Raw genomic sequence first — 27,098 nt, 5'->3', positions numbered from 1 at the left:
CTTTCCTCCCACAATGATCAGAAGCAACAGGCATACCTTCCATCTTGCCGACTGATGGTAAAGCCATAGTCACTGTGATGCAAGAAACTGACATTGACTCCCACAAGAGGGGTTCCATCTACAGCCACCACTTGGCCTCGAATCACACAAGCACGCCTGCAACAAAAGGGCAAAGATAATCAGAGAAGCAAAATAAAATTAAACTCTAGTGTCAAGTTGTAGAAACTCTGGAAAATACTCAAGCCTGATGATGAAGAGAACAGTAAGTTAACCAAGTAGGAAAAAGTACTAATAGTATTTTGGGGGATGACCTGCTTTTTATGTATCAACATTGGGATCATATTAGGCATCATCCACAAGTCTGACATTTTAAAGTTAATATTATGCTATCAATATTATCTGATGCATTGAGAATATGTACTACATAATTTATTCTTAAAGTAACATTCAGTGGCTTGTTTAATCTGACTTTCATTTGAAGACATGCTGTTTCTTCTTTTCTTTTTCCTTTCCTGAGCTTTTCATTTCCTTCTTAGTGTGTTCTATCTGTTCAATTATTCTTTTTGTTTGTCAAAATTAAAATGAATTATATTAGTTAATATAAAAATGCCTTCTATGTATGCCTAAAGTCCCTGTTGACCACCTATACCCTTCTTAGTTTTTGCCTTTTAACCACAGTTAACTGCAGTATCTTTTTCTATGTGTATTTTCTATTCATCTACTCATACAGGAATGAATATATTAAAGCTCTCGATATGCACTGACAAACTATTTTGTATAGAGTAGAACCAAGCAAGCAAACTTAGTTGGGTGTTTGTATATGTTGTGTGTTATGCTTGCATGTAGAAAACTGAGGATTTTGGGGATTGGTCTTTTTCTTCCACCTTGTTTGAGATAGGGTCTCCTGTTGTTGGATGATGTATACATCAGACTAGCTGGCCTGCTAGCTTCTGTAGATTTTCCTGTCTCCACCTGCCCTCTTGTTATAGGGGCACTGGAATTATGGACACATGCTATTATGTCTAGCTTTATGTGGATTCTGTGGATCTGAACTTAGCTTGCATGTTAAATGTTTTATTTACGGAGCCAGCTCCCCACCTCCTATTTGGGTGTATTTGAAATCTACAGTGAAGACATAGTATTCCATAACAACAGTATGTTTTCCTTCTCTAATTTAAATAAAACATGTATGGACATTTCTCTTTTAAACAAATACATTTCATCTTTGTTAAAACAAAATTTCATTCTAGTTCTTAAACAGGACTGTTGTAGAAGGGCACAGTCCAGGAAAGTGACCATTGCTTTCAGCTCTAAATTGTCAGACAAATTGTAACACATTTTAGGAGTATGTAACATGAAAAGAGGACCATGGAATAGATTCAAAGCAAGGATTTTCCACTGGTCTATCACTGATTGGAGCTATGTGTAGGGAGGGAGAATTTTCTTTAGACTCCAGTCTTAGCTCTGGCAGTTCTGAGTTCTCGTTTATGAATGTTGTTGCTCAAACAGGCAAGGCTAAGGAAAAATAGGCTAAAGCTTTGAATATTATCTTTTTATAAAAATTACATAGGGTTCAGAGTGTTCTAGAAAGATAAACCTTCAATTCAGGTGGGCCATGTTTTTTTTTCCCACAAACATAGATTTCCTGATTAACCCTAACAATATTACCCTGGGATTTCATGTTTTTCAACATAATTATCATTCAAGGCACATTTCTGAAGGCTAATAGTAACAGAACAAAACTATACAGTCAAAGCATCGCCAAATGAACCAAAGACAGGTAGCAACCTGAGTTTGTTTTAGACAATAAATCTCGTTACTAAATCCTATTGCAGTTTGAGAAAGTGGTTTTAAGTGAAGCTGATAGGACTTATTGAGTTTCCTAAAGACATTCCTTAATATGAATTATAAGACATTAAGTATTACACAAATGGAAATAATATATCAGCATTTATGTATATTCTGAGCACTCAGACCAATACTTCTACTTCTGTTATACAGATCATTAGCCTGTAAATTGAACACTGATACCTCCTTGGCCAGGTCTGATTTTCTAAATCACTGTCATCCCTTATTTGTTCTAATATAGAAGACACCCACAATGCTCAAGTTCTAGATTTTGAACTGTGGTTGACAAATCTTATTTCTGGTTCTAAACCCAATGTAAAAAGAAGAAAAATAAAGAAAACCTCCCTGCTTATGAAGTAACAGCGTGTTTAATGTATTTTAAGATGTATTAATTTTTATTTGTATCATTTTCCTTTACATGTATTTAAGTGTAACACATGACGAATACAGAGCTTATGGAACCTAGAAGAGGGCATCAGATATTGGGCAGCCTAGATTATAGACAGTTGTGAGCTGCCATGCAAGTGCTGGGAATAGGACCTTTGTGCTCTATTAAAGCAGTGAGGAATCCCTCTAGTCCCTGTAGTAACAGTTTAGAAGTCGTCATAAAATATGTGATAAGATAAATAGAGGTTAAGTTGAAGAGAGTTTTGAAAATTGTTTTACCAACTACTTACAAATTGGAACCACGGACTTGAGGAGAGACTGCAGAGAGAACTCATTTAGAAGTTGGTTGTACATTCCTTCCTGCACCCCAAATATTGTTGGTCATTTTGGGGGAACACATAGGTTACTTGCAAACTTGCCAATTTTCCATCAATTAACTTTGTTGAGGGCTTTGTCACAATAACGCCTAGCTTGTACTTGCTGACTCTCTTTAGGTAAAACAATTTTATACACACTCGTTTTATTTGCCCACATTAATCTAGATATTGTGTCTTTCCACAGTTGTACTAGACTCAATTATTTTTGTTTTTATTTTGTCAAGCCTGGTTGGCATTATTGCCTCATATTTTATGACAGACACAGATCTGTCTCTTCTTTTTGTTGCTCTTTTATTTTCTATATGGCTTATATTTATGAAGGATCCAGGGCAGTGAGTGAAAGACTCATAAAAGTCATCATCATTCTGTGCATTTCCCTGGATTCCTCTCTTCCTTCATCCTGTATCTCATTCCGAGGAGACCTGTCTCTTGACTCTTCTGCTTCTCACTATTCCTCATATTTTATGAAGCACACAGATTTGGGTGATAACTACTCATCAAAGTCATCATTATTCAAGACATTGTCTACCTGTTCTTCTCATTCGTTTCAATCTCCATCCCTAATAAATAATGTGCACACACTTATCTTTCTACTCCCCTACTTTTTTATTCTTCATATTTTATGATCCACACCAACTTACAGACTATGATAAAGTTCCATAAAATGTATTATTCTACATTTATCAGTATTGAGCTCTTTTTGTAATGTATTAGACATTAAGTGTTCTAAGATCCCCTGTATATTGCTGCATTTGTTCTCATCATTTACATACTCCATGTCATCTATTTTTTACAAGAATAATTCTTAGCGCCTTTTATCCTTGAGTTGTTAGTACTTCCTCTAATCACTGACCAATATCATTGATTCAGTGTCAGTGTAAAGTATATACATTTTGGGACAAAATTAAAGTGTTCTTTCTAATTTTCAGCAACTTTAACTGATATTTCATAGAGAAAACTTGGGGAAAATATTTTCATGCACACTCAGAGTTTCGACCCCCAAAGCTCTTGAGCACAGTCTCTCTTTTAGGGTGCCCCATTTCCAAATGGCCAGTAGAGGGTATTTACTCTTCAGCTGCCAGTTTGTGAACTTCAATTTCTAAGCTTTATTTGCTTCCCAATTCTAGATGTTATCCTTGTATTTATCTCCCTTTTTACTGATCCACTCGGGACATTTAATTTCTGTACCAATTATATAACTTGTTCTGTGTACTGATTTTAGTCCCAAAGCAACCTGTGGAACCTATGGGTTTTCAAGACTCCAGTTAAGTAGGGAAGTGCGGATGGTAATGATGTATCTTTGATAAGCTAAATGCTATATTACATATATTTCTTTATTCCCATTATGGTGTCACCCCATTGTATATCCCACAGAGTACTCAGGTTTCTCCAATTGGATTGAATGTAGACAGAACCACCTGACCTGCCCTTAGCATGTTAAGTTTGTCATGTTAAACTTCTCTTCAGGCTCAGCCTATTGACAGAGGCGTGTAATCCCAACTACTCGGGAGACTGAGGTGGAATGATCACAAAATACAAGACCTGTCTGGGCTACACATTGAGTTTAAGGCCAGCCTGACAATACAATGAGGTCTTATACCAAAATGAAAAAAATACTAAATGAGACAAGGATATACATCAGTGGTACACCACCATGTAGCTTGTTCAAGGCTCTGGGCTCAATACCCAGTACTACAAGAAAACAGAATGAAAAAAAAAAAACCAAAAACTGAAATTACCTTAGCCCCAAGTCCTGGTTCCTTAAGAATGCATCTTTATTTCTGAAACCTTATCCATTCAGTACTGTAGAGAAATCTTCAGTAGTTAAGCCAGATGATAGAAGATACTGTCTGGATTGTATGTATGCTGGCTCGTCATCAGAAAGTATCAGCCCAACTTAATTGTGTGTGTGTGTGTGTGTGTGTGTGGTGTTGTGTGTTTGTGTGTGTATGCATGTGTTTTGTGTTTATGCTTGTGTACTCTTAAAGCTAGAAACGTCATGCTTTGGATCTTTGCTGGGGGCTTTCCTTTGATTTTGAGACATGGATGGGATTCCGCACTTCCTTAAATCTTTACCAACAAGATCCTCTTCCTGCTGTACTTGTTTAGAACAAGGTAAGTTGAACTTAGAAGGCATGTCCGATGTAACTTTAGGAACACCTGTGGGGAAGATCATGCCTCACATTGTTTCTTTTCCTATTCTCTGGAGGATACAGCCTGGCTGCCAAGCTGTCTACCTGCTGTCACTATGCTAAAGCAGCAACCCTAAGGGACTTGCTTTTTCACTTTAACTCAGTGTTGAATCTTCTAAGTGTTTGGAGTTAGATTTGAAGAACAGGGTAAAATATACTGAGAGCTTTATTTAACTAACAAGCTGCTTGTTAGACAGCTCTGATGCAAAAGGTCTAATTCATTTTGTATTTGCTATTTTCATGGCACAGTCAAATTATCTCTAGCTTTCAATCAACCCTTGGCTCCATTCTCCCTTGTCCTTATTTATTGTCTTTTGTCTTCTCTGTCAAATTTTCAATAGTCATTCAACACCTCTGGCAACAACATTAACCTCAAGTACAGAAGTTGGTTTGGAAAACAAGGACAAAAACTAAATTGTCGAAAGAAGATGTAATTTACTGCATTGTATTTTTGATTAAAATCTTTCACAAGGAAAATGAGGTTTAGGGCCAGAGAAGTTACAGCTATTTGCTTTTGTTGCTAACATGAGCATCAGCAATCCTTGAAGGGTAACATTCAGAATCAAGGACCTCTCCAGCTGGGGAGGAAGCAGCAGGTAGACAGGTTAGGCAACTTTTCCCACAGGAACAGAAGAACGGAAGTCCTTTCTACAGGCTGAACACTCTGTACAAGAAATAGTCATTGAGATGGCCTGGGCTAGGAGAGGCCACATGACTCCTTTGCTCACTAGTGTTTGAATTTTGCCCTGTAAATTCCTGAATTGATTGTCAGTTTGTTTAAGTCTTCAAGGGAGCAAAAATAGACTGCATAATGAGCTATACTTTGAGTATTCTTATGACATCTTATAATCATAGCATAAATCCTGCTGTTGGAAACTGTGTCATTCAGGGTAAAACACTGCTTCTGGGGCCTTATTGGAATATAAATACCTGTGAGTGGTTGCATGAAACACTTCATGATGTTTCCATTAGTCACTGCTATCCCATAGCAAATAGAAAGGTCTTTGGGGTGGAATTTTAAGCTGAGATATCAGTCCTAATGCCTCTGTGGTAAGATCTCTCGCCTACAGGTCAGTGACTTTCAAACTTGGTAAGGTACAGGTATACCTTAATCCCCTAGAGGGCTTGTTGAAGAAAAGATTGAACTTCTGTGGGCATTTCCACAGACTTTCTGATTTGGCAGATCTGATGTGGGGCCTGAGAGTTTACAGATCTAACAAGTTCCCTAGTGCTGCTGATCCCGTAAAGGCCAAAGTTTTGGGAAAGCAAGACTATTACCTAATCAGCCAATTAAGCTGTATGTGTTCCTGGGGAAGGAGACAGGAAGCATAAACCATAAAATGGAAGGAAAATAAACAAACAATTCAAAATATTACTCTTATAAAATCCTTGAGTTTTAACTCTTCTGTAAAAGCTCCCGGAAAAAGGTTTGTAACAATTGCATTTGGCAAGTCATGTTGAAATTGTCACTACAAAATGATAGGCTAACTATCGCATGAACTGTAGGGTCCCTTCAAAACCACAGATTTTTCAAACAGAAATGTTTTAACCCGATTTATCTGTTCCAGATAAGTGTCACTGTCTCCTCTCCTATTGTTCTCATTATACAGAGCTCAGACTCATGCTCTTGTACTTGTCATAGCCTGCCTGGAATGGCAGTTATAGATTGTTTGCTGTTTCCTATCAGAGAGCCACACATGGCCCCAGAACTATGTGGTTCCCCCCTCCCCCGTCTCTGTTCTTCTTCGTTCTGGGTATATACAGCACATGCTCAGAAACAATTAATATAATTTCAGCTTAAATATTTTCTTTCTTCTTCTTCTTTTAAATCTGAAGTTGTAAGGTTCTTGTGCCGTATCCTCATGGCACTGCTTCAAGGGTTTCAGAGACTACTTTGAAGATCCTATGTGACAGATGCCTTACAGTTCGTTTGTTAGAAGCCAACATCCTCATCATGAGGGTTTTGTTTGATAATTGACTGCTTCAGGGAATTAAACAATGTCTATGCCATTGGGCAAAATGAATGAATAGATCGTCTCAAATGCTTAATTTATGCACATTAAGCCTATTATTCATTTATACATTATCATGTGATTACTGTTTGATATTTCCTAATTTAAACACATTTGAGGCTTTTAATATACATTTTTTTTTAGTGAGAAGAGTGTTTCAACAGAATACATGATGTTTTTGGTATGTTATCTAGGTCAATATGGCACCACAAAAATCACTTAATGCTATAGCATAAACCTACACTCATGTTCAAAAATTGTGACTGCACTGCATGTTCATAGAAGAGCCCAATAAAATTTCATTAGTTTTTGCTTAAATAGAGCAAAATGATTTAGTCCTACTCTGTTGGTCACTAGCCCAAATAAATAATCCTTACCAAGTGGGTAACATTAAAAGCAGCTGGAAGTGTTACACATCAACATTCCAAGGCTATGGGAAAGGTGGTGCTATTGAAAATGCAGATAGCTTTTTAAGCAGAATTATTTTCCTCATGGCTAGTGATGTTTCAAGTAAAACAAAATGGGGGCACTCACCCTGAGGTAGGGTGGCTATTTTCCCATCTGCCCTGGTAATTGCTTGTCAAAAGTAGGCTTGCTTTGGATGCCTGAGATCCCCAAAGTAATGGAAAAAAGATCAAGTGTTTTGAAGCAATAAGAAAACTGACGATGCAGTTACATTTTCAGTACTGTGTGAGTGCCAGTTTGCTCCATTTAGACACATGATTATTTTCGTCTAGAATTTGAATCCTGAAATATTTGTCCTTTAAGCCCTTGCAGCAAATCTTGAATGGTCTGAAGTGTGCTTATTTTATATATTTTTTGTTTGTTTGCATTTTGCTTATTCAAAACATTACTCACATGCTCTGTCTTTGTAATCAGTCCTATGAGGTTTTGTTAACCTCATTAACCTCTCCTGTCGTTCTCTGTGGACCTGCCTTTCACATAATGGATAGTTATTAAATATAGGTCAGGCCCTTCTTGCTGATTGTCTCCACGGCATGGATTCTTTTCCTGTTCCAAGGAAAGCATGTCCTCGCTATAGGTACTGCCAGGCTCTTACTCTGGCTCCTTAGTAATTGCCACTGCAAAACTTCTCAAGAAACAGAATTATTCTTGACTTCATTTAGTAATTTTGTAAAATGGCAATCACACTTCTGCCCAGTCTTCCTCCAAAGTATCTCACAGAGAATTTAGAACAAGAGTACTATGCAGGAAAATGATAATTCTCTGAGCAGGAGTTTTTCAAATTATTTGCTCATATGGTCTGATAATCACTAAATATGCATTTTATATAAATAAGACACTAAGCACTTGCTATGTCAGGCATTTTCTTCACCTCATTTCATGCAACATCAATGTAGTCTTGAGAAATTTAGACTCTTAACGTTATCATGAAATAAAGGAGCTCATGGGCTTTAGTGGTGCTTCTCTTAATCCCAGCCCTTTGGTGGCAGAGGCAGGTTAATCTCTGTGAGTTTGAGGCCAGAACTAAAACAAAACAAAACAAAACAAAACAAAACAAAACAAAACAAAACAAAACAAAACAAAACAACCAAGAAACCCAAATCGCTTGTTCTATAAAGAATAGACAGTGATAAAATGGTGGTAATATCTTGTCTTGGATTCAAAAGAGCCTAGCTAAGTCAAGGTGTAAATAATGGGGCTTGGAATGAAAGTGCTCACCTATACAAGTGGTACAATCCTCAGGGAATCATTACCTGTGCAAATGAACCAACTGCTGACCACTTTCCATGTGTGGTGCATTGTAGTGGAAATTAGCTACAGAATATTTTTCTTTAAAAAATTTAAATTACGTTTTCTCCTGTGGGGAGTGGACAGAGTTTCTGACTCTTTTTGCTTGCTCTTGGGACCCTTGTCCTCCTACTGTGTTGCTTCTTCCAGCCTTTATATGATAGTTTGTATCTAGTCTTATTGTAAATTGTTATGCCACGTTCAGCTGATATCCCTGAAGAAAAATGGAAGAGGAATGGATCTATGGACCAGGGGAGGTGGGTGGGGAGCTGGGAGGAGATGAAGGAGGGGAAACTGTGGTCAGATGTATTTTACGAGAGAAGAATAAATAAATAAATAAATTATATGTGTTTATCATGTGTGTGTGTAGGATGAGGTGGTGAGAGGGAAAATGGCATGATGTGTATAGAAGTATGAGAGAACTTAAGAATATCACTGTGCAATTTCACTATCCCGGGGTTCAGACTTTAACTGCTTATCCATCTTACCTACCCAGCTCCAGAATATCCTTTCATTGACTACCCTCTCTAGGGACAAAATGGCATTATTGGATTAGCTAGAGAGTGAGCAAAAAGCACATAGTTTGACTCAGACATAGCAATAAAGATTTGAGCCTTTGGATTTTAATCAACCAGATGAAATATAAGAAAAAATATATTTTTGTGCTCAGATGAGTTGTAGAGTTGCTGATATTCCTAATTAAAAATTTCGAGTATCTCAGAACGCTTTCGTTTTAGATTTTCATAACAATCAGTTAAATACCATTTAGAAAATTTCTGTTCTGATTTCTTTTCATTTGTCTTTGTCCAAGAGAACTTGCAAAGAACTGAAAGTCACACTTTCCCCCCTTTTTCGATACATTTAGGTGTTGACTGCTGATTTTAGTAACTAGTCAGCACTACAAATCCGGGAGCCTTCAGCACTTCGGAATTTCTTAAATGTGGCTTGAACATGTGCTTCTTTTTTTTTAAAAATCTGGAGATCCTGCCTTCACATGTGTAACACCTTCTACACCAAGGAGATGAAAGTGCTTTATTAGCAGCCATCAACAACCTGACATCCCATTTAGGACAACTGCAAAGGAGATAAAGAGGCTGCTTAGGAAAATGAAGCCTGAAAGAGAGAATTACAATGAACCACACCCTAGCAGAAACATATGTGGAGATCTTTCCCAGACGGGTGAAGGTCATAGGCAGTGGCCTTTTGAAAGATAGGAAGGTGAACAGATGTTAAATTTGAGGATGTTGATACCTCATGTTCTTAGTCTCCTCAATTTTATTTAACATTTGTTATCTTGTGTGTTTATCAATTCCCAGTTGCATACCTGGCTGGATGCTTTTCATGTTCATAGATTAAAAATATTTAAAAACCTGCAATTAACAAATAGAGTTCTATCACAAGTAGATTCATTAAAAAGTTAAACAGAAAGCATATGGATTCAAATTTGTACTTCAGCAAAATAACAAATAAATATATTATGGACATACTGGGAGTTACTTATGAAATCTTAAAACTGGATGTCAATTCTATGGGTAATTGAATACCATAATCACATTGTGTTTTTATTAAAAACAAAAACTCACAAACTACTGGCTTTTTTATATTTTCCTTTTTTTATAATTCTAAACCAGCAAATGTTTTCTACATATTGGATTCCTTTGGGTTCAAGTAATCAATGAAGACTGGCTAAAGTTTTCCCGCTTTCATGATTAAATAGTCTAGGGCTACAACTTATTTTCTTTTTGTAAGGCTTATTCAGTTTTTCTGAGATATTTAGATTTTTTCACTGTACTATTGGAGGGCAGAGCCCATTAGCATTTATCAGTAGAACCTAATATATGTGTATATATATAGGTATATGTATATGCATATGTATATATAGTAACTGCTAGGTAGCAATTCCTTGAGATAGTTTTGTTTTACCTTCTCGTTGCACACATTGTCAGAGAATCTTAATTCAATAGCACCTAAAAGTCAATAGCAGGCTCAGTGTGTGAAAATCTATTGTATAAGGGTCCAGGTGGTAAGAAATATTCACGTCCAAATCATCTGGCATACCGATGAAAGCTACGAGGGCTCTGATCTAGTGTTATCTCCTTAGGGAGGCTTCTCTGGACCACTCTGTCAAAAATGATCATTCTCAGCTCCTGACTTTTTTTTCTTAAATCTCACTTGACAGTACTTCTCCCTTCCTCACATTTCTCTTTTTCATTATAGTCTGTGTTCCTTGCTATGCTGAAGAGATATTGTCCCCTATAGCCTAGAGCCTAGGAGAGTGTCTATCACCGAATGAACAAATGAACCAAGTAAATGTTGTAATGTTCATAAATCTCAACTGAAATGGCTATCAATCCTCTGAAATTCGGGTTACCTTGAAAGAAACTGTAGGATCTATCATGATAAAATGACTCCAAAGTGTAGTTAGTAGGATTTTTTTTACGATAGGAGATGGGAATTTTTTCATGATTGATTTTTTTCCTTCAAATTCATTTGCTTAGTACAAAAACTTTTAAGTTGTAGTAAAATTTAGGGCCCCAAATACCAAAGGATGAAACTGCTTGATTATAGGTAAACCTTTGCCTGTCTAAATACTCTTTGTATTTTTTTTCTGCAAATCATCAATAATCTCTTGTGTGTGTCAATTTTAGGAGCTCTTTGTGGTCAGCAGAACCAATTAGTCCCATCTCTGGGTTCTTGCTGGAAATATGTGGGTTAATTTCATTTCTGAAACAGCTTAATGACTTTGTTGTATTTGTGAGGATACCTCTTTATATCAAACTAGGTTATATGTCTGCACCATGAAATAATTAGAACTTGAGAATACTGAGTTGAAGAATAGGTTCCTTTCAAAACTTAATATTTCAGAAAGACCAAATTTTTTGCAAAACATAATTATTTTAAGTAAACATGTATTTATTTGATGCTTTTTTCAGAGGTAAGTATCAAATCTGGGTATTCAAACATGCTAGTAAGGTACTCTATCACTAACATATCATCCCAGCTCACCATTTCTTATTTTTAAGTGGAACATAGTATTTTTATATATTTATGGGTTAAAACATGATAATTATACATGTTTCATATATATAATGTGTAATAATTAAATCTGGATAGTTGACTATTTCTGCCTCTAGGATATAAACTCTTTGAGAAGACTGTGTTTTTGTGTTTATATCCATCTATACAATCCTTGATGCAGAATAGTTTCTCAAGAAATATTTCTGGAAGATATGAGTGAATAGAAACCTTTGCCAGTCTTAAAAATGAATCAATATCAAGACATTGTATTGTATTAAGAATGTCAGAGGAATATGATATCATTGCTATCTCCTTCTCAAGATGAATGAAGTCATAAGTTACTCATAAGTTATTCTGGAAATACTTTCATTAAATATATGCTTAAAAATAAGGAATATACGCCAAGTGGGGTTTATTGCTAGCTTTCACTCTCCTTTCACACTTGGCCATGTCTCTAACAATGTTCATTTTCCCCCAACCTTCCTTTAACCTCAGCCTTCAGTCAGTAACTTGTTTAGCCATTAATAGAATTTCAAATGGTGTACATCTTCAGTTCAGCCAATTGCAGAATACCATGTTTTATTAAACAAGCTATGGTAAATAATTATGGCTATTACCAGGTATCATGAATAGTCAGGGACAAGAATCCAGGTTTTATTATTGAATGGGATGTAGAAAAAGAGGAAGATAGCTTGGTAAGAAGAGTTTGCCAAGAATTCTCTGTTTCAAGTAGTTCTAGGAAGTTAAATTCTCTGTTTCAGGTAGTTCCAGGATGTTAATTCTTCTGTTTTTTAGTGTGTCAAAAATGATGCATGCCCAACTGAGTCAGTTAACAGCAGTATTCCTAATTTTAATGTTGCTGCTTATTTCTAGCTTTGTTTTTCTTGGTACTAAATCTTGATTATCTAGCCCATTGAAGATAGAAAGAATTTTTGATGTAGAATTTGATGGGGTTATGAATGATCTCAATTATCGGCAGGCTGTGACAGTGGTGGAAGACAGTATAAGATAAAAATGAGCGATCACTTTGGTACTGCTACGTAATCACTTCATCTTTTATGAGTTTTGTTTCTGTGGTGTTTGGAGAGTTGGAAATCTTACCTCTAGGCTGGTTTTACATTTAAAAGATGTTTTACTTAAGTATCTAATAATATCTGTGCGTTCTATGCAACCAATATTGGCTGATTTCATTGGTAAATGCAAAAGGAACACCTGTACTTCAAGAGTACAGCATCAAGGCCAGGTAAAGTGGTACATGTATATAAACCCAGAAATCATGAGGTAGAGGTGAAGGCATTTGGGGTTTGAGGCATTCCTGGCTATGTGAGATTTTGTTTCAAAAGGAAAGAAGCCACTCAACTCATTTTGAACTTGCTTCAATTTTGAACTTGCTTTCTGTAAGGCAGTATGTCAGGGCCTACAAATATAGTGGGATGGTAGATAAAAAAAATAGTCAAATATTCTTTAATATTTGTCTCATCAAGAAATGGGACCCATGCCCCTCCTTTTGAATCTGGGTAAGGTTTTTGATGGCTTTACATAGTAGCATATAACACAAATGACATTTGGAAAATTTCTATGCCCATTTCTTAAGTGACTGGCAACTTCCATTTCAGTCTCTTGGACTAAATAGAAACAATATAAGACCTCTAATAAATTCAAAACTGGTTACTTACCATGCTAGCAGAAGACTGCAATAGTTAAGAGAGGAGCTGAAAAGATTCTCAGCGATTTTACTAATCTTTGAGCCACTATTTATTTGATGCATTCTAGCTGAGGCCCCATACATAATGGAGCAGAGAAAAACCGTCTTGGTCCTATCATATCTGAATTTCTAACCCTTAGACACATGAAATAATAAAAAAAAGTATTTTAATCCATTTACTAGAAGTAGTTTGCCAGATCGAAATAGATATTCAAAACCTGGAGAAAGTAACTCTGACTTGGTGCTTGTCCTTGTAGAACATAATTAAGGAATGTGATAATTCAGAGATAACAATATACAACCCAATACGCAAGACAATATACAACAATATACAAGTGGGAACCAAAAAAAAAAAGAAAAAAAAAGAAAAAAGAAACTACAGTGCAGCAACTCTATAAAAAAGAACTAGGAAAAAACCCTACTATTTTATTTAACTTTATTTTTATTGTAGTTCATGACCAATACTATGTACGTAGTGTTGTATTAAATTTGGTCCCAGTCCTAAATTCCAAGAGGCTTCTGCAATTCCATGCAGGAGCATTGCAATAACAGTTATACCTTTATTTTTAAAAGTTTTATATATTTATCCTCCCTCCCTCCTTCCTTACCTCCTTCTCTCTCACTCTGTCTTTCTCTCTCTCTCTCTCTCTCTCTCCCTCCCCCCCCTCTGTGTTTGTGTAGATTGTGTAGATAGGTAGGTAGGTAGGTAGGAGTGTTTGCCACAGCATATGTATCAGAGAACAACATTTTGGGAGTTGCTTCTCTCTACTGTGTTTCAAGGGAGGGTCTTTCTAGTGTCTGCTGCTGTCTTGTGTGGACAACTTCTGGCATTAAAAGTGCTAGAATTACAGATGCAAATGATCCAATCTGGATTTTTACACGGGTGTCAGAGATGAAACATTGGTTTCTGGGCCAAAATTTCAGATTTTAAACTATACTTGAAAATTGTGCAAGGTGATGAATATAATGATCATTAAAGTAGAGCTTTTTTTACTTTGGTGAGACCTGAGTTATCTGATATTATGTTTGTTGGTTTTTTATAAGATACCCCCCATAGGAGTTTATTAGCTTAATATTTGAGGAAAATTATATACTAGTTTAGCCATAAAGTATACATAGGCACTCAATGAACAAAGGATTGAAAATATTGTTTCTCCTGTTAATATGATTTCTATCTCTTATTTATCTTTTCTCTATTTTTAATCTAATATAAAAGTCCAGAAATTAAGTAAAACAATAATCAATATATAAAGGCAATTGGAGAGAGAGATCAGACCTAGTCATATAGTCTTAAAATCTTTCCAAGGGAAACCACATAATTTCCACAGATCAGAGGTGAAAAACTCAAATGTCAAAAATGGAAACATATCATCATAAAAGTGGGAAGTGACCCAGGTGTAAGGGAGATAGTAGTGCACTAGCCAGGCATTGCTTTTCCCATCCAGAGGAATCACTGTCCCTCAGCTCCAGACCACCTATGCTGTGACTGGGTGCCTGGCAGTGTTGAGCTTTGTGAATTTTCTAGAAGCATTTTATATTCCAATTTTTTTACATTTAGTCTCTCGCTTCATAAATGTCAGGCTAAACAAAATACATCTGTGGCATAATTCTGAACAACATCTGATAGAGACACTTGACGAAGTGATGTGAGGCATCAACTTCTCAGTTACTAAATAGATAAATGAGTTGGCTAACCCTACTGTCAGTGGTTACACGAACCCTGGTACTATGTTGTTTTTAAATGCACTTCTCCATTAGTGATGGCGAGCGAAATGTCTGGCTTTGCAAATTACTGCTGTCATTTAGTTTAATGTACTCTTGTTTTTACATATTTATAAAAACCTTCTACATTATTAATAGTGATTAAATGCTTAGACACTGAAGATCAATAATGCTTCTGTTCACCTATTTACATTATTAAAAAGTAATAAGTAATACAGGGCACGTAGACTATGTGGTTTACTTTGTAGACATGTTTGGAATAGATTGAAGAAAAGAAAGAAATCTGAGCTACAGGGTCAGTTGTATTTAGGAAAATAAGGGAGCGTGAGTTTAGTTTCCTAGACACTTCTCTGTGGGCAACTTGTATCTTCACAGACATTACACCATCATAGAAGGTATGGAAGGTATATATCTCACACGCTTTTATATGACAGTGCAGACAGTACAGCAAAAACTACTCTCCTTGCAATGCACAAGAGTGAACAATTATTTGTATGTGTCCTTGCTACACTTACATAGCTATGTAACTGCTGTCTGTAGACTGACTGGCACAATATGCAGCAGCAAGTCAGTTGAGTGGTTCATGGTGTTCTTACCTGTCTACTCAACTGTCTCTCAGTTATGTGACAAAAGCAAAAGAATAAAAAACAAGTCTGCTCTGGCTGATTACAGCATGTAAGTGTTTTAGATTTATCTGAGGGAACCTAGTCTACAGTCAGGGTTGTGTAAGAACCATGAGTTATTTTAGAGTTACATGCTCCAGTTTTCTAAGTAAAACCACCATGGCTCAGTTCAGCAATTTAAAATTCAGGAATTCAGTGCTAGTGTGCCTGGGTTCAAATCCAGGTTCTGACTTCTTTATGATTTCATTGAAGTCACTTATATAACATGCCAATTTCATTTGAAAATTGAAACTTTTAACAAACCATACTGTGAACAAGTTAATGAGAATGAAATGACACAGATCCAAGATAGCAGACGTCAGATTCACAATAGATACACAATAAGGCTTGCCATGGAACAAAATGTCCATTTCATAATGCTCATCTCCAAAGAAGTACTTCATTAGCCCTGATTAAAATTTTGTAACTCATGCTATTGAAATATAAACTCAGCTGAAGCTGATTTTAAAAACTGCTTGGTTTCAAAGTTCCTTATGTTGACCTAGATGCCATTTATCCAAGATAAATTTGGTTCATGTCACCAGATAAGTTTAAGGACAAGCAGAAATGGGGCAGCTGTAGTGTAATGGAAAGGTTATAGGAGATGCTATAATCCAACCTTGCTGTGTGATTTAGTCTCTTAGTATCTCAGTTTCTACATATACAAAATATACCAAAAACAATCGCCACATTTCACAGAGATACTGTGAAAATAAAATTAAATTGCATGTTCTTGAGTCATTTGCAAACTAAAAAAATATCATATGAATGTACCAGAGAGATTGTAATTATCATTTATACATGTGATTAAAAATGAAATTATTTTGTCCAATGATAAAGCAAGAAAGAGTGAATGCTTTTTTTTCGAGACAACACAGTTGGATTGCTTGTGTTCAGGTACACAAGTTTGGAGAAGGCTCACATCTTTCTGACAGCAAGGACTCCAATAGCAGAGACCATTGGATGGAGACCCATAATTCTGAATTTAAATGTGACTTGCAGAGCCAAATGATAACTTGGAGCATTTTAGAAAAGAATGTGAGAACTCAATCAAACCAGGAGGAGGAGAAGGGCATTAACCACCCAAAGTAATAGTTTTGTTCGCTGTGTGAGTGCCTAGCAAGCACTGCTGAAGCGTGAAGCTGAACTGCAGGGGTTTAAGTTTGTCTTACCTTTTCTAAGTTTATTGCTCAAATGCCCTGTTCTGGGTCAAAATGACTTGTCTGCTGTCTCCCTTAGGTCCTGACTTTCTCCCCTTACTGAATTCAACATGTTATTCAACACATCTCAAGTCACGAAGGTTATTATTTCTCTCAGCACCTGACCCCTATTTTTGGCCTGATTTCTCCCCAAGTATGAAAAAAGCTATAGAGTTGACTTACCCTTTACCTTGAGTAGGAGAATGGGAATAATGACTGCCCTCAATTCTTTTTGTTCCTTTGTGTTCCAAAATTAAGTCTCCACTATTTAAATAATTATATTGATTATATCCATCTGAAAGATGGACCGAAGGGATTATTAAACTGAGAAAAAGTTTTGAAGTGGGGATTACTGAATCTCTTGATGGAAGGCAAATATTGTGTATAGTCCCTAGAAGAACAACTCTTTCTTGTGACATGTTGGCATTGGTTTTAGGTTCTATTGGCAGCCCAAAAGGTAAGAACGACACAGTAATAAAATAAGGACAAAAGGTTTTTAGTTTTTTTTTGCTTCAATGAGAGTTCTAGCATTCAACTGAAGAGAAGGGGAGTGGCGTCTTCATGTACACCTTATCCCCCCCTCTACTTGATACTTGCTAACATTGAATTGTAATTTTCTTACATTGTCACTGGTATCAAGCTCTTGAAATAATCCATCTGCTGGGAATAGGACATTAATAGAGGATCTTAGACAAATCATTTTTGTTGTTAAAGATTTTTTATTTGCAAGAGTCTATAAAAATAGGGAAGCAGCAATTTATAGAACAAATCAAGGAGGGATTTTGACATATATATGTAGTGTGTGCCTGACTATATGATTGTGCACAATTTATGTGCAGGAGCCTGCAGAGGTGAGAAAAAAGCATTGGATATCCTAGGATCAGAGGTATAGGCCATTGGGAGACACCACGTGGGTTCTGAGAGCTGAACTTGGGTCCTCTGAAAGAGTAGCAAGCACTGTTAATCACTGAACCATCTCTCCAGCTCCAAGAAGGACATTTTTGAAATCTTTTATAACTAGACTTAACTACATCTTGTGCTAATTATTAAAGTGTGTCATTGATGAAAGTGAATGGGTTGAATACCAATGAGCAAATTCTTGTTATTATACTTTATATAAATGAAGTGATTTAAATGTGTTTGTTGCCAGATCTTTAGAGATAATTCTGGCATTTGAGCATTCTGAGAAAACAATCATTTCTTATCTTGAATTTCCCATTAAGATACCAAGTTCCTCAACCCTTTGACCTGGAAACACTTTTGATCATGAAATAGAATCTAAAATTTAGCTATTGAAATTTAAGGGGTTTTTTTTGTTCAAATAATAATTCAGAAGTTAAAGATTAAGTTTGCAAATTTACTTCCATTTGTCATTAAATAACAATTTCCATACATATATAGACATCACCTATAACTTTATGATATAGAATCTGACCAATATGGCCTTTAGAAACAAATTGGTAACAAACAGTGCAGGCATTCAAGAGAAGACATAAGAAAGATAGCAATACTGTTGAAAGGAATGAGAAACCACTTGATCTTTAGAAGGCAATTTTCTTTTACTCTGACGGAAAATCATGAGCACTTTTAGTAAGGACAAAATAAATTTCTATATACCTGCTGTCAAATGAGATCTCTTGAGGAACGACATGAGTACTATCCTTGCCAATAAGAAATTTGATTCGATCATAGAAGAGTCTTGAAGTGTGCTGAGAGAAGAGAGGCTGGCTTTGTTGGATGAGGTCAAGAGGATCTGGTGAGCCTTGACAGAGTGGGCTTACATAACAGTTGCTTTGTTGACAACAATCTGGGTCCACACAGTCTGTCAAACCATCTGTAAAACAGAACAAATCAATAGTGATATTTATCGTCAAGAAAACAATATAGTCAAAAGTATGCAAAATGGAGAAAGATAGTAAATGTGAATGCAAAGTTATAGTTTTGAGACTCGAGCCTGTTATAACTGTACGTTTCTCAGGAATTGTTACTTATTGAGTTTATAGAGTATCTCAGAGAATTTCAAGCTACTTTGTTCCTAAATCTTCCTGTTCGGAATTCTCTAATATTTGTTAACTAGAGACTATAGTTTATGTAACTAAAATGTAGCTTTCAGTTAAAGTACTCTATTTGGTATATGTTATATCTTTCTATCTTCGATGAGCCACTCATCAGAATTGTAACTACTTTTTTTTTGTTCCTTTAAAAAATTCTTACTCCTCGACCATCTACTGTGAATTTACAGTTAACCAATACTTGACAACCTGATTTCATTTTCACTTAAAAAAATTGTCTTAATATGGTTTTCTACTGATAATTCTCAGCATAGAGGTTGAGATTTTCATGTTGAAAACGTATATAGGATTCAAATGTGCTGCCAATTGCCTATGGAACTTTACTAAATATCTAAAAACTTGAATTCTACCTACTGAATCAGAATTTTTCCTTGTCCTAAGATTGAACATGCTTAATATGGGTGATTCTCAAGTATACTAAAGCAGCTGATCATTTATTCATTTTACTTTAGGAATTTATACAAGCAATGATAGTTTATGCAATTATTGCCAAACCTAGTATCTATTAACACAGTCACTTTCTTTCCTTTTTGGGGAGCCCTCATCATTTGCATTGGACTTCTGAATCCACTGTTGTATTGATTGGAATGCACAATATTAACCTGTAAGCCACACTTGCCCAAGGACCAGACAACTTCCTGAAATGCTGGGAGTGGTGGTTCTTGGAAAATAACAAAGGCTCATAGGAAAGTATGGCATCCTTTATGTGTCCTTCTAAACCCTGCAAAATATATCTTGGGGCCATTTTAGCCGGGAAATTCCAGGGAATGTTCCTGACTGAAGTCCATCTCTTAGTCAGTATTTAATATTTAATAAAGCTTGTGTTAAATTTGGCATGAAATGGTGGAGTTGGTTTTTCTCTGGCGAATCTCAGAATTAATAGTATGAAGGAAAAAGGATCACATAAAAGATTCACACTTTGGAAGAGAAAATATACAGGACACAAGAACTACAGAAGGGAGGAATGGCTATTTAGAATGTCATAGGTACAAAATGCTTGGCTAGTTGCTTGGTGAAGTAATGAAAGAAAACAACCCCCCTTTCTCCTAGAAACTCAGGACTTCGAAGGATAAAATAGGTGTTTAAACAGCTGACTCTTGTACCAGTGAAGTGTGAGAAGAGCCTTAAGAGAGTTCTATGCAAAGAAAAAGAAGTGGTTGGAGTGATTAACTGAGCATATGGACACTTCATTCCACATCCAATAAGCAAAAAATTTAAAGTCTTTCCAAGATCCTTAGAACAGGTAAGTGGCTCTAATTCAATTGTTTAACAAGGGTAAACATAAAGATGCTAATCTTAGCTTGCAGTGGAATAGAGAGGTTCGGGGCATCAGTGGCTGCTTCAGGCTGATGATAAAAGAGGTCCTAGTTTCCTGCAGCAAATTGGCTTGCTCCCCCTCCCTCACTTGGCTGCTCCACTTGAGCTACAGGAGAATGTATCATAGCTGGGGGCAATGAAAGTGAGCAAAGAGAAAGAGGAGGCTTTTGGAAGAGTAGCCTTAGGGCACCTCAGAAGACATTTTCCCTACAGGTGGTCTTTTCAAATTCCCTATACCACAGACAGTACTTTGTTTTAAAATGAAGTTTTCTTTCTTTCTTTTTTTTTATTGGATGTTTTATTTACATTTCCTATGTTGTCCCCTTACCCCATCCCCCACCCACCCCGGAACCCCCAATCCCCTCACCCCTCCTCCTCCTTCTCTGTGGATGTAACCTCTATCTACTCCCCCCCACTCCCACCTCCACACCCTCAAAATTCCCACCCCCTGGGGCATCTAGCCTTCATGAGGTCAAGGTTCTCTTCTTCCACCTATGCCCAGCAGGGCCCTCCACTCTTACATATTCAGTTGAAGCCCTGGATCCCCCCCCTAAGTGCTCCCAGGCTGGTGGTTTAGACCCTGGGAGCTGTGGTTGGTTGGTATTATTGTTCTCCTCATGGTGCTGCAAATCCTTTCAGCTCCTTCAGTCTTCACTCTAACTCCTCTATTGAGAAACCCATGATCAGTTCAATGGCTAGTTGTGAGCATCTGCCTCTGAATATGTCAGACTCTTGAAGACCTCTGAGGAGACATCCATATCAGGCTCTTATCAGCATGCACTTCCTGTCTTCCACATCAGCATCTACCTTTGGTGACTGCACATGGGATGGATACTCAGGTGGAAAGGTCTTCAGACGGCCCCTCCTTCAGTTTTTGTCCCTCGCTTTGTCTCCATATTTGCTCCCTTGAGTATTTTGTTGCTCCTTCTAAGAAGGACCGAATCACCCCCACTTGGTCTTCCTTCTTTATGGACTTCATGTGGCCTGTGAGTTGCATCTTGGGCATTTCAAGGTTCTGGGCTAATATCCAATAATCAGTGAGTGAATACCATGTGTGTTCTTTTGTGATTGGCTTACCTCACTCAGGATGATAATTTCTAGTTCCATCCATTTACCTAGGAACCTCTTGAATTCATTGTTTTTAATAGCTGAGTAATACTCCATTGTGTAAATATACCACATTTTTTTAATCCATTCCTCAGTTGAAGGACATCTGGGTTCTTTCCAGCTCCTGGCTATTATAAATAAGGCTGCTATGAACATAGTTGAGCATATGTCCTTATTATATGTTCGAGCATCTTCTGGGTATATGCCTAGGAGTAGTATAGCTGGATCCTCAGGTAATGCTATGTCCAATTTTCTGAGGAACCGCCAGACTGATTTCCAAAGTGGTTGCAGCATGTTGCAGTCCCACAAACAATGGAGGAGTGTTCCTCTTTCTCCACACCCTCACCAGCATCTACTATCACCTGAGTTTTTAATCTTAGCCATTCTGACTGGTGTGAGATGGAATCTCAGGGTTGTTTTGATTTGCATTTCCCTGAGGACTAAGGATGCCGAGCATTTCTTTAGGTGTTTCTCGGCCATTCGAGTTTCTTCTGTTGAAAATTCTTTGTTAAGCTCTATACCCCATTTTTTAATAGGGTAATTTGGTTGTCTGGAGTCTAATTTCTTGAGTTCTTTGTATATATTGGATATTAGCCCTCTATCAGATGTAGGATTGGTAAAGATCTTTTCCCAATTTGTTGGCTGTCGTTTTGTCCTATTGACAGTGTCCTTTGCCTTACAGAAACTTTGCAATTTTATGAAGTCCCATTTGTCAATTCTCGATCTTAGAGCATATGCCATTGGAGTTCTGTTCAGGAACTTTTCCCCTGTGCCCAAGTATTCGAGGCTTTTCCCCACCTTCTCTTCTATTACTTTCAGTGTATCTGGTTTTATGTGGAGGTCCTTTATCCACTTAGACTTGCTTTGTACAAGGGGATAATAATGGATCAATTTTCATTCTTCTACATGTTGTCTTCCAGTTGAACCAGCACCACTTGTTGAAAATGCTGTCCTTTTTCCACTGGACAGTTTTAGCTCCTTTGTCAAAGATCAAGTGACCATAGGAGTGTGGGTTCATTTCTGGGTCTTCAATTCTATTCCATTGATCTTCCTGTCTGTCTCTGTACCAATACCAGGTAGTTTTTATCACTATTGCTCTGTAGTACAGCTTGAGGTCAGGGATGGTGATTCCTCCCGAAGTTCTTTTATTGTTGAGAATAGTTTTCGCTATCCTGGGTTTTTTGTTATTCCATATGAATTTGAGATTTTCCTTTTCTAACTCTGTGAAGAATTGAGTTGGGATTTTAATGGGGATTGCATTGAATCTGTAGATTGTTTTTGGCAAGATGGCCATTTTTATTATATTAATCCTGCCAATCCATGAGCATGGGAGATCTTTCCATCTTCTGAGATCTTCTTCCATTTCTTTCTTCAGAGACTTGAAGTTCTTGTCATACAGGTCTTTCACTTGCTTAGTTAGATTCACACCAAGGTATTTTATATTATTTGCAACTATTGTGAAGGGTGTCATTTCCCTAATTTCTTTTTCAGTCTGTTTATCTTTCATGTAGAGGAAGGCTACTGATTTGTTTGAGTTGATTTTATAACCAGCCACTTTGCTGAAGTTGTTTATCAGGTTTAGGAGTTCTCTGGTGGAAGTTTGGGGGTCACTTAAGTATACTATCATATCATCTGCAAATAGCGATATTTTGACTTCTTCCTTTCCTATTTGTATCCCTTTGACTTCTTTTTGTCGTCTAATTGCTCTGGCTAGGACTTCCAGTACTATATTGAATAGGTAGGGGGAGAGTGGGCAGCCTTGTCTAGTCCCTGATCTTAGTGGGATTGCTTCAAGTTTCTCTCCATTTAGCTTGATGTTGGCTACTGGTTTGCTGTAAATGGCTTTTACTATGTTTAGGTAGGGGCCTTGAATTCCTGATCTTTCCAAGACTTTTATCATGAAGGGATATTGAATTTTGTCAAATGCTTTCTCAGCATCTAGTGAGATAATCATGTGTTTTTTTTCTTTAAGTTTGTTTATATAGTGGATTACATTGATGGATTTCCGAATATTGAACCATCCCTGCATTCCTGGGATAAAACCTACTTGATCATGATGGATGATTGTTTTGATGTGGTCTTGGATTCGGTTTGCTAGAATTTTATTGAGTATTTTTGCATCGATGTTCATAAGGGAGATTGGTCTGAAGTTCTCTTTCTTTGTCGGGTCCTTGTGGGGTTTGGGTATGAGTGTAATTGTAGCTTCATAGAACGAATTGGGTAGTGTTCCTTCTGTCTCTATTTTGTGGAATAGTTTGAAGAGAATTGGTATTAGGTCTTCCTTGAAGGTCTGATAGAATTCAGCACTAAAACCATCTGGTCCTGGGCTTTTTTTAGTGGGGAGGCTTTTGATGACTGCTGCTATTTCCTGAGGGGTTATGGGACTATTTAGATGGTTTATCTGCTCCTGGTTTAACTTCGGTACCTGGTATCTGTCTAGGAAATTGTCCATTTCATCCAGGTTTTCCAGTTTTGTTGAGTATAGGCCTTTGTAGTAGGATCTGATGATTTTTTGAATTTCTTCAGTTTCTGTTGTTATGTCTCCCTTTTCAGTTCTGATTTTATTAATTTGGATACTGTCTCTGTGCCCTCTGGTTAATCTGGCTAATGGTTTATCTATCTTGTTGATTTTCTCAAAGAACCAGCTCCTGGTTTTATTGATATTTTGTATTGTTCTTTCTGTTTCTATTTGGTTGATTTCAGCCCTGAGTTTGATTATTTCCTGCCTTCTACTCCTCCTGGGTGTATTTGCTTCTTTTTGTTCTAGAGCTTTTAGTTGTGCAGTCAACTTGTTAGTGTGTGCTCTTTCCAGTTTCTTTTTGTAGGCACTTAGAGCTATGAGTTTTCCCCTTAGCACTGCCTTCATGGAGTCCCACAAGTTTTGGTATGATGTGTCCTCATTTTCATTGAATTCTAAAAAGTCTTTAATTTCTTTCTTTATTTCTTCCTTGAGCAAGTCATCATTGAGTAGAGAGTTGTTCAGTTTCCATGTGCACATGGGTTTTCCATTGGTTTTGTCATTATTAAAGATCAGTCTTATTCCGTGGTGATCTGATAAGATGCAAGGGATTATTTCAATCTTTTTGTATCTGTAGAGGCTTGTTTTGTGGCCAATTATATGGTCTATTTTGGAGAAGGTACCATGAGGTGCTGAGAAAAAGGTATATTCTTTTGTTTTAGGATGAAATGTTCTATAGATGTCTGTTAGGTCCATTCGGTTCATAACTTCTGTTAATGTCAAAGTGTCTCTGTTTAGTTTCTGTTTCCATGATCTGTCCATTGCTGAGAGTAGGGTGTTGAAATCCCCCACTATTATTGTGTGAGGTGTAATGTGTGTTTTGAGCTTTAGTAAAGTTTCTTTTATGTATGTAGGTGCCCTTGCATTTGGGGCATAGATGTTCAGAATTGAGAGTTCACCTTGGTAGATTTTTCCTTTGATGAGTATGAAGTGTCCTTCCTTATCTTTTTTGATTAATTTTGGATGGAAGTCAATTTTATTTGATATTAGAATGGCTACTCCAGCTTGTTTCTTGGGACCATTGGCTTGGAAAATTGTTTTCCACCCTTTTATTCTGAGGTAGTGTCTGTCTTTGTCACTGAGGTGCGTTTCTTGTATGCAGCAAAATTCTGGGTCTTGTTTGTGTATCCAGTCTGCTAGTCTGTGTCTTTTTATTGGGGAATTGAGACCATTGATGTTAAGCGATATTAAGGAAAAATGATTGTGGCTTCCTGTTATTTTTGTTATTAGAGGTAAAGTTATGTTTGTATAGTTATCTTCTTTTGGGGTTGTTGGAAGATTACTTCCTTGCTTTTTCTAGGTTGTAGTTTCCCTCCTTGTGTTGGCATTTTCCATCAGTTATCCTTTGAAGTGCTGGGTTTGTGGGAAGATATTGTGCAAATTTGGTTTTGTCATGGAATATCTTGGTTTCACCATCTATATTGATTGAGAGTTTTGCTGGGTATAGTAATCTGGGCTGGCAATTGTGTTCTCTTAGGGTCTGTATGATGTCCGTCCAGTCTCTTCTGGCTTTTATAGTCTCTGGTGAGAAGTCTGGTGTAATTCTTATAGGTCTGCCTTTATATGTTACTTGACCTTTTTCCCTTACTGCTTTTAGTATTTTTTCTTTGTTTTGTGCATCTGATGTTTTGATTATTATGTGACGGGAGGTATTTCTTTTCTGGTCTAGTCTATTTGGTGTTCTGTAGGCTTCTTGTATGTTTATGGGCATCTTGTTCTTTAGGTTAGGGAAATTTTCCTCAATGATTTTGTTGAAGATATTTACTGGCCCTTTAAGTTGGGAATCTTCATTCTCATCTATACCTATTATCCTTAGGTTTGGTCTTCTCATTGTGTCCTGGATTTCCTGGATGTTTTGAGTTAGGAGTTTTTTGTGTTTTTCATTTTCTTTGACAACTGTGTCAATATTTTCCACCGTATCTTCTGCATTTGAGATTCTCTCTTCTATCTCTTGTATTTGGTTGGTGATGCTTGCGTCTATGACTCCTGATCTCTTTCTTAGGTTTTCTATCTCCATGGTTGTCTCCCTTTGAACTTTCTTTATTGTTTCTATTTCCAGTTTCAGATCCTGAATGTTTTTGTTTAATTCCTTCTTTGTGTTTTCTTGCATTTCTTTAAGGGATTTCTGTGATTCCTCTTTAAGGGCTTCTATCTGTTTACTTGTACTCTCCTGTATTTCTTTAAGGGAGTTACTTAATTCCTTCTTATAATCCTCTATCATCATCATGAGAAGTGATTTTAATTCTGAATCCTGCTTTTCAGGTGTGATGGGGTGTTCAGGGCTTGCTATATTGGGAGAACTGGGCACTGATGATGCCAAGAAACTTTGGTTTCTGTTGCTTATGTTCTTGCGCTTGCCTTTCGCCATCTGGGTAATTCTAGTGGTACCTGCCCTCACTGTGTAAGATTGGAATCTGTATTTCCAGTTATCTTGCTTATTGCAGAGCTCCTCGGAGTCCAGAGGTCTCTGTGGTCTTATGCCCCTAATCTCCTGGGTGGAAGAACTCCTGGGACTCAGGCCACCTCTTGGATCTGGAAATCCTTCTGCTCTGAGTGCAGTGGCTCCTCGGCTGCTCTGAGTGCAGTGGGTCCTCGATGACTCAGGATTCAGTTTCAGCTGCTCTGAGTGCAGTGGCTCCTAGATGACTCAGGATTCAGTTTCTCCACAGGACAGGAGCAGACCAACTCTGTGTCAGCTGCTCTGAGTGCAGTGGCTCCAGCTGCTCTGAGTGCAGTGGGTCCCGGATGACTCAGGATTCAGTTTCAGCTGCTCTGAGTGTAGTGGCTTCTCGATGACTCAGGGTTCAGTTTCTCCACAGGACAGGAGCAGACTGACTCTGTGTCTGCTCCAGCCCAAGGGACCAGGCAGGGGCCGAAGGGAAGTGGAATTCCAGAGGGGCGGGGTTTGGGTAGCTGCTGTGCCCTGAATGTCCCTGGCTCCCAGATGTATCTCTGGGGCTTAGGGAGTGAGATGGAGTTCTTACCAGCTGCTCTGAGTGCAGTGGCTCCTGGATGACTCAGGATTCAGTTTCTCCACAGGACAGGAGCAGACCGACTCTGTGTCTGCTCCAGCCCAAGGGGCTCTTTCTTTTTTTTTTTTTCTTGTTTTGCCTATTTAATTGATTTTGCCCATGCTTTCTTTTTGGAAACTTTTCTTTTCTTTTCTTTTCTTTTCTTTTCTTTTCTTTTCTTTTCTTTTCTTTTCTTTTC

General features: G+C 37.3%; 1 protein-coding gene across 3 annotated transcripts in view; it reads right to left on the bottom strand.

Moving 5' to 3' along the window:
• Tenm1 (teneurin transmembrane protein 1) overlaps positions 1 to 27,098 on the bottom strand; it is a 559,933-nt gene that overhangs the window by 146,180 nt on the left and 386,655 nt on the right. For all 3 annotated transcript variants that reach the window (XM_028753445.1, XM_028754767.1, XM_028754112.1), the window contains exons 15-16: positions 18,492 to 18,708; positions 37 to 156 (exon numbers count right to left, since the gene is read on the bottom strand). In XM_028753445.1, the coding sequence (XP_028609278.1) occupies positions 37 to 156; positions 18,492 to 18,708 (337 nt within the window). The remainder of the gene's footprint in view (positions 1 to 36; positions 157 to 18,491; positions 18,709 to 27,098) is intronic.

This window comes from Grammomys surdaster, unplaced genomic scaffold (assembly GCF_004785775.1).
Source record: "Grammomys surdaster isolate TR1022 unplaced genomic scaffold, NIH_TR_1.0 60, whole genome shotgun sequence".
Lineage (NCBI taxonomy): Eukaryota > Metazoa > Chordata > Mammalia > Rodentia > Muridae > Grammomys > Grammomys surdaster.
This window is presented reverse-complemented; position numbering and strand designations above follow the sequence as displayed.